Below are 9081 nucleotides of genomic sequence, written 5' to 3'. Positions count from 1 at the left end.
AAATAAGTTGTAAATTTATTATAATACAGCTGCAAAATTAAAAGATGAACTTGTAAATTTTTAAAATTTAATATTTGAAACCTAATTTAAATTAAATGATCCTTTTAAGACTTTTTTGTCATTCTCACGATAAAATATTGGTTACAAGCATAAAAAAATCCATCCGTTTTTGTTTTAAAATAAATGGCAAAACAAAGAATATGCGATTTGACTTGTTGGCCAAGAAAGTTCCAAGCATACTTGCATTGAACTCCATTAACGTTGAAGATTTATGCTTGCTGAATCAACTGCTTTTGCCATGTTTAACAACTCAACCGTGATTCAGCTTTGATTTATCAATGATAAGGATAAATTTTCTAAATGGAGGAAATCAAGTTTTAACTAAGTTAACAATTCAAAGACTAATTGTATAAGTTACAGTTAAGAGAATGAGTAATAATCAAGTCAAAACTTGGAGAATCAAAAGATTAATTATTCCTATTTAACTTTTACTTTGAAATCAGGATTTTTATTTGCAGTTTGAATCAATATTTATAATTTATTTTATAGATAATTTTAACCACAAAGCAACTATTATAATTTTCCTGTATTGAAGTATCGGCATTCTCCCTTAACTTTAAGGGTGCCATAAGTTTCTCTTCAAATAATTGAATGAGATATTTAGCTTGCAACCAATTTGAACACTTGTTTGATACGCAAAATGAAAAAGAATAAAAGACAAAGATAAATGACATTTTTTGTGCTCCCAAATAAAAAAATTGAAAAATATATAATTTTTTTGGACAAATAAAAATATATAATTATTGTTAGTAATGGTAGTAAAAAATGAAATAACGATAAATAAGATGTTGTTTTAATAACTTCTTTTTTTGTTGGGCGAAGAAAAGGAGCTTCCTCACTCACGAAATGTCGAAATTACTATTAAAATGTTATAAAAAAGCATTCCTTACTGACCCAATGGAGGGCATAACAGATCGGTCAATGAAGATGGCCCAATATATATATAGGCCAGGGAGGTGGCAATGAATTTGTATTTTTTTGGGCCCAAAATAAACACCTTTTTACCAAATGAACGAATTCTCGCTCATGTCATGTATCCTAACTTTATCTTATTGGGCTCTGAAGTACTGTTTGATGGACTATTGGCCTTCATTAAATGCTTGTTTTTGACATTTAAATGTGTTTGTGTGTATCAATAGTGTTGGTCTTAATAGAATGGGTTATGATCACTTGAGCATGAAGTATCAGATTCAGGTGCATGCAGAAAATGCCCTTGGGAGAGTTTCCCTCAGTCGGGCCCGATAATACTAAACTCTAATACAATCAAATGATTATATAAAAAGTGATATATATATATATATATATATTCATTCTCTTGGCGTTAAGACATGATTTCCCATGTATTATATAGAATTTGAGAAATGTATTATGCAATGGTTTGTGAATAATACAATTTCTTATAGATTGTAGCATCCGGATGTGGATATGTGCAGGGATGAGTTAGTATAAAGACTGTCTACGTATAATTGATTCTAATGTTCAAGGCCACATTCAGTTCTTTTCTTCTCTCCTTTGATTAGAATCCCAAAAGTCTGAAATTCTAAAGATGACAATTTTTTTATTACATTAAATAAATGAAAGCGCTGGTATAAATACATTAATATATCACTATAAAGGCAACACTCACTCACTCACTAGTCTTGGCCTCCCGCAGGCCAGTATACTCTCATGACAGCAAATCAAGATGACTTAACAAAGAAAATTTCCTATAAAGAAGGACCTTTTATGTATATATATTAGTGTACATATGCTTTATATCTAACTAGCTAATATAACGCTGTGAAGTGATCTCTAACATTAACAAAAATCATGATCAGTTTGAGCATGATTGCTGGTTGGCTTCCCAATCTGAAGACAATCAATAGGTGGGACTGTGAGAGTTTTCAATTCACCATAGGCCTGCCAGCAGAATGGATCATACATGTGGTATTGTTCTTGATGAGGTTGTAGCTCAATGGAGGTTAAAGAAACATCCACACATGGTAGACTATCACTACAGGCAAAATGTACTGGTTTAACTGTGTATGTCCCTCTTATTCTCTCATAGTTGATTCCTTCAAGAGCCACTGCTGATGTCTTGTTTGAGCATGTTCTCTTATCACAGTAGAATTGATCAATCACTATTGGAAGTTGGACTTCAGATACTTGGATGTTTGAGAAGAACACTCCCTGAACTGACCCTGATCCACCCTGTAAAGATGTTGTATGATTTATAAGGCAACGAGTTTGTTCATCATATTGAGTACTTGGCTAGAGTGGCAAGTTTGAAAACAAGTTCAAGAAAACTCATGTGGACCCCCCATAGAGTTTTTTTTTTTTTTTCAGGTGGCTCAGGTTTTACCTGCCATGTTTTGATTCTGACACCAGTCATTGTGTTGTGCATGTTGATGTCTCTGACGGTAATGTTTGAGACACACGCTCTGGTGTTATCTTTTCCTAGACCTCCAATGCTGATTCCATGGCCTGGCCCACAGTTGATATTGTGCACAAATACATTTGAGCATCCAGTTTGTATGGAGATGCAATCATCTCCTGCACAACAGTTAACATGTAGAAAGCTTAGCTTCACTTGGCCCACTGGAAGTATTCATATACATGCAATCTACAATTCTACATTATATTTTCAACTTTTTAATCGCTCCTATTTTTTGTTATCTGTTTTGACGTTGGGTCTGCTTGTAATGTACCTTTCAGATAAATTCCAGTGGGAATTTTAAGTATTTTGTAAACTGAGCCTGTTTAAGAATTTTCCTTTGTTTTGTGTCCATCATATGCTTTGCTAAGTAGGGCCTCAATTAAAGAGAGGACAAGGAGGAGCGAGAAGCAGAAGTTCTAATAAATACAAAGAAGATAACAGAAGAAATACAGAACAAGACAAGATTAATATAAACATTGGATGATGCAATGAGGGGAGTTGGACTTGACACGTGTCATATACTAGATGGCTACAAGTCTTTGAAGCAATGGGACATTATTACCATGGATAGGATAGGATAAGATAATGTCAAGCAGTTTCAAGGATCATACAATACAGCATGCATCTCAGCTCTGTATATCAGTTTTCATTATTCATTTAAGATTTTCATTAATGGATCATTAAACTTACCACAAGCTAAACTGCTGGTGTGAATCAGAACATCCTTAGAGTTCTGAAGGTGAATTCCATCTGTATTGGGGCTGTCACCAGGAGATGATACTGTCAAATCATGGACCAAAACTCCATTGCAGCTGTCAAACTTGAGATGGCACTGTTGGCTATTCTGAATTGTTATTCCTGTAACGGTTGGATTAATACTCCCATAGAACCGGAGAGCCTGAGAAACAAGAAGACAAACATCATATTAGAGACCAAATCAACCCTCACAGAATTCAGCAGTCTTTCAAAGAGTTTAAGGTTGTCCTCACAGTTGGTTTGATGCTTGGCATTTTCCCACCCAACTCACTCTGAATCTGTTACAGTTGCAGAAGCACAAACAATTAGATTCAGTAGGAGGAAGAAAGTTGTTGAGTAAGGTGGGAAGTGAAGATCAACAAGGACAAATAGTTACCGGCACTGGTGGGCTCACTGTTGTGTGGTTTAAAGGGACTATAAGCTTTTCTTCATTATCTATAACATCATCAAATGGTTGGTTCTGCCACCAAACTGATCCTTTTCCATCAATGATTCCCTTCCCTTGAATGGTGATTCCCACTAGTTTTGAGAATTCCAACCACTGTAACAATCCACTTCCCCAAGCCTTTGGGTCTGTTGGGGCAATAATTGTGCCATCAAGCTGTCAAAATATCACCTCATTAGCTTTCCCCACAGTAAAAAAGAATCTTACTTATATAGAGTTCTCTAAATCATGATGAGCCTATGAAAACTGCTGCTGATATTATAGCTGTAAATTATTATGATGGGGATCAGGCAAGCTATTCTGGCCACAATATTGTAACTGTTACTGATAATGTGATATTTCTTCATTGATGTGTGAATGATATTTGGCTTGGGAAGACTGAGATAAACTTTTCTGCTATCTATTCTGAGGTTGTATGTTACCTGAAAAACTATGTTGGGTTTACAGTATGGACCAGAGAATGAAATCGGTCCCACTTTGAAAACGTAATCTGCTGGGACCAGCATGGTTGATGCCTCGACCTTACAAGCGGCTGCCCATGTGTCTTGGAATGCCTGCATTATACCAAGGTTAATATTAACCTAAGTACTAAAAACCAATCCAGTCATTGAATCAATTAGGTCATTGATTTGACACTTAATGGTCAAAATTATAGTCCAAACATAGTCAAACCAATTATAAATAAAATATTTTATTGAACTAGCCAAGTCATTGGTTTAATTGGTTGGGTTGACCTGATTTTTCATATTAAATTATTAATTAAAAAATAAGGGTTTAAAAAAGGCTAACATTAAACTGTAAAACTGTATTTATAGTTAGAGTAATAGGGATAAGTGTGAGGCTGTACTTGTGTGTGTGATTTATAATTGCTGTGGGAAACAGGATGCAACTGTCTTAACGAGAATTTTTTTCCAAGTGGGTCCTACCTCCTTGGATTTTTCTTGTGCCTTCACCTTTATGTATTCGAGTATTTCACAACCATGAGCGTTCACCTATAATAAATCCCTATTGGAAATAACCTTTCTTTAATGGCAATTATTAACTTCAAGGTGACATAGATGGGAGAAAAAGACAGAAAACAGAAATACTGATAGAACCCTTATGACACAATGGCATATTGGCTCATTATTCTGCTTCTGCCAGAAAAGATTCTAGTCTTGTGATTTTGGACCCCAACCAAAAAAAGAAAAATTGAAAAAGAAAAAGATGAATGCTTTCTGGGACAAAGAACACGGGTGCAATTACCAAAACCTAAAATTTTCCCAACTTCTAAAGTTTCCCTTACAATGCTAGTTCCTGTCAGTTTCATGTTTTTAACAAATTCCCAACCCCATTCTATTGAATTCTGATGCTTAAACTGTAGTCTGTAACAGCTTAAGAAGCGGACAAACATTAGAACAAGACCAAATATGAGTTGGTGTTCCATGTTGCGTCATGATTGATATGATTGAAACATTATTGGTTCATAGATAAATGTCATGAACAATGATTACCTTTTCTTCCCAATTCATATGCCCAGTAAATTCCCATGATAATTCAAAATGAACAGAAACATAGCCATTTTTGAAAGTAAAAGATTCAGTGATTTACCTTTGTATCATCAGAACTTCCATCGCCCTTGGCTGCAAAATCAAGCACGCTAAAGACAGTAGAAGAACCGCGGCCGCCGCCGTGGTAAGGTTTTGGAGGAATTGGAGTTGATGGTGATGGTGATGAAGGCTTTGGTTTTGGTTTTGATCCTCCTCCATTATGGTAATTGTGATTATTACCTCCATGACCCTTCCATTTCTTGTACAGAGATGCAGAGAATCCTCTGTTTTGCCTCCAATGCTTACCTCTTCTCGCAATGCAAGCTTCAAAGTTGAAAGACCAGATAAGGAATGAAGTTAAAATCATCAATGTGAAGCCCCTGAAAGTAAAGCCGCTCATTTTCTTGTTGCTATGTGAGGAAATGTAATCTGAGAAATGAGTGAGAGAGAGAGAGAGAAACAGAGAGCTTCTTTGTATTGCCAAAAAACAAGAGACAGTTATGTTTATATAAGGAGAGAATTTGATTGCATATTACATAACTGTGCAGACATACACATAAGCATAAAATATTCCCTATAATGCCGGGCATTTAATTCATCATTCATTCTCCAATTTTTTTCCCTTCAAAATTGAAACTGTAAATTTCTTCTAGTCCTGTGTGACAAAGACACAAATAATATCAAATATGACAACCCTTTCAGCCAACGGCACTGAGCTAGTTTTTCCTTTTTGTGAATTTTGGTTAGGATTGGTTCATGGAGCAGTAGAAGTTAAGATTATTGGCCTTGCCACACGTCAAGAAGAAAGCAACATCACATGTGAGCAATCCAATTAGTTGTGAGGTTATTATCATATTTCACTCAACTATCCACACATGCCCTGCATTATTATTATACTCATACGCAATACTATTGGATATTAGCTAGCAGAGTCTACCCTGTTTTCAAGTTCAAGAAAATTAATTAGTAGTATTTTTTGAGCCTAGTAATTGTATTGAATTGATCATGAGGACAAGTTGGTGCATAAAATAATGGGGTTTTCCCAGAAATCATGTTAAGCTGAGCAAGATTTGGATGGAGAAGCCAGAAATGAGACACGTGAGTGGGTCAAGAATTGTGATTATAACAGGTCTTGATCATCACATGCAAGCTTCACGGGTCAAGACTTTTATGTACTTTGTCTTCTTAAGCCAACACCATAGTCTCATATCACATCATATCATTTGTATGTGTGGCTGGTTTCCCTCTAATTTCGCTTTTCTTGTCCCTCTTTTTTCCCTTATTGGACCAAAAGTGAAGTATTTCTTGTGAATTGTGATCCTCCTCATCCAATTTGATCCCAAAACGAAAGGGAAAGAAGAAAAAGGAATGAGAATGAGAAGAGCGTAAATGCTTGTTTAGGTTATGATAAAGAAGGATTTGAGAGAAAGCCTCCCTTTTAGCCCATAGATTGGCAGCCTTGTTTTTTGCTTTATCATGTGCAATGAATAAAAACAAAAGTAGTATATCTGATTGCGGTGTAAGGAATAAAAACAAGAGTAGTATAGTTAGTGTATTGAATAAAAACAAGAGTAGTGTAATTAACTATGGTTGGGTTAGTTAGAACCCCAATATTATTCTCTGAGCAATATCCTAGGTTTGAATCTTAGAAATGGGGGAAAAATACGTTTCTGTTTTGGTATTATACTTACAACAAGATTATTAGTGTATTGGAATCACTATAATCCAATTTAAGAAAAATATGATAAATATTTCTTGAATTTATAGTTTTGCTTATAAAAAAAATAAAAAAAAGCATATAATAGGTGTTTTTATAATAAAAAACTGCTAAAGAGAGTACAATCATTGCTATCAAACTCTTGAGTTCACTTTTAGAGTTTATCATTTTTACATTTTTAGCTTACAAAATTGTGTTAATTTACTTATAAACTCAAATTAGATATAATTCAATTAAATTTGTGAGTCTACCATTTTTAAGCTTTTAGCTTATAAAATCATACCAATCAACTCATAAATTCATTGAGTAAAATAGGTATATACTGCGCAGAACTTGGTTTATAGAAGTAGTAAGACCCAGTTCAATAAAAAAAACTAAAAAAAAAATCTAATATTAATAAAAAAGTAAACAAAAATACCAAAATTAAGTTGCCCTATTTTGAAATTTGTATGTTGAGTATAATAATATATGAACATAGAAGGATTTAATTTTAATGATTTATATTTAAAATATATTTAAATTAAATTATGGTCATATTTTACATTTCAATTATTTAGTCATGTAATTTTAAAGCCTATTTATTAATAAAAGTAAGCTTTTATAAATTTATAATTTGAGACTACATTTTAAGTTTACATCTGTGTCACGAGTATACTTAAACTCATGAATTTAAAACTTTAAGTATAACACATAACCTCCAATGTCATGGTGTACTTTGAGGAATATAATCTTCAGTAAATTAAGCTTAAGTTGAAAAAGATCAAGAAGCTAGATTAATTATTTATCAATAAGTCTTCCATTTTTCTATTCACTCGCAATTTGATCTCATGCACATCTTATTTACAAAAACGCCAACTTAAAATTATTGGTTTTCTTTAAATCCCTTTATCTTTCCCCTCTCACACCAATGATAGTTCCAAATTTGATTATGATTCTTTCAAATTTGTTTAATTAATTATATTCATATATTATAATCATAACCAAGGCAAAACAACCGAAGTTAAAAAAACATAATACTTAATAAGATATATTATAGTACTTAATAAAATAATGGCCAATCGACGCAATAATGAATTCTTGTTGAGCAATTATACATAATATTAATTGAAGTTTAACAATTTGAATTTTCATATCTATCTGGATTCTGAGCAGACATTTTTGGTTTTTTTTATTAACATCTAATATTTAAATATTATTTATTTTTATTAGGTGTGAGAGCAATCACGGTATCATGGATTCATGACATCTTGTAATCAATCCCAACATGCTATAACTTTTAGATCTTGCACGCACAACTTGCTGGTCCTGTAATGAATATATATATACACAATACATGTCCATTTTCTAAGTTGTTATATGTACCTTCAGACACAAAAACCCACATGTTCACTTATTTTAATATGCGTGCGTGTGTGTGTGTTAAGTTAATAAGTGGAAGAAATTCAATTGAGAATTCAAATATTGCGAATTAAAAATAACATCACATATTCATTATAGAAAAAATTGATCTTTTAGTCCTCCAACTTTTAAGTTACTTGTAACTTAGTCCCTCAAGTATGACTAGTCTATGACTTAATCCTTCAACTTTTGAATCACTTACAAATTAGTCCTTGAACTTTTATTAATTTTTTTATATTAGCTTATATCTCACATCAATGAGCAAGATGAGGGTATTTTAGAATAATGTATGAACATTTTTTATCCCTCTTATTTGATAAGAAATTTTTTTTAAAAATTTAAAAATAAGGATCAAATTATAAGTGAATCAAAAGTTGAGGGACTGAGTCGCAACGAGTTATAATTAAAGGAATGAGTCGCAATGAGTTATAGTTGAAAGACTGAGTTACAAGTAAGTTAAAAATTAAAAGATTAATTTTTCCTTCATTATATTGGCATGGCCTCTTATCTCACCATTACACGAGTTTGAATTTATTAATAGGCGATAGCAGAGACTGATATAAGAACTACATAATGGGGAAGATAAATCCATCCCTGATTTATAATGTCACAGTGAGTGTAAGTACCTCTAAAAATTTAACTAAGAAAAATCACACTGCTATGAATGAGAGCTATTTTCTATCAATCAAGTCTAACAAAATTCAAATCTAAAAAAATAAAAATACACACAGGCACACATATATTACAAGACAAATTTAAC

At 32.9% G+C, this 9081-nt stretch overlaps 1 protein-coding gene across 1 annotated transcript; it reads right to left on the bottom strand.

Annotated features, from left to right (window-relative positions):
* Window positions 1–1593: 1593 nt before the first annotated feature.
* LOC129321819 (polygalacturonase At1g48100-like) lies at window positions 1594–5941 on the bottom strand. The gene is made up of 7 exons (XM_054967734.1): window positions 5268–5941; window positions 4100–4231; window positions 3609–3833; window positions 3466–3510; window positions 3167–3374; window positions 2402–2592; window positions 1594–2250 (listed from the first exon to the last, which is right to left on the bottom strand). Exons 1-7 carry the CDS (start codon window positions 5604–5606, stop codon window positions 1858–1860), a joined length of 1533 nt encoding a protein of 510 aa, XP_054823709.1. The 5' UTR covers window positions 5607–5941; the 3' UTR covers window positions 1594–1857.
* Window positions 5942–9081: the final 3140 nt, after the last annotated feature.

This window comes from Prosopis cineraria, unplaced genomic scaffold (genome assembly GCF_029017545.1).
Source record: "Prosopis cineraria cultivar Desert tree isolate PC_DT_omini unplaced genomic scaffold, ASM2901754v1 PC10, whole genome shotgun sequence".
Classification (NCBI taxonomy): domain Eukaryota; kingdom Viridiplantae; phylum Streptophyta; class Magnoliopsida; order Fabales; family Fabaceae; genus Prosopis; species Prosopis cineraria.
Note: the sequence above shows the minus strand (reverse complement) of the source record. Positions and strands in the feature narration are given on the sequence as shown.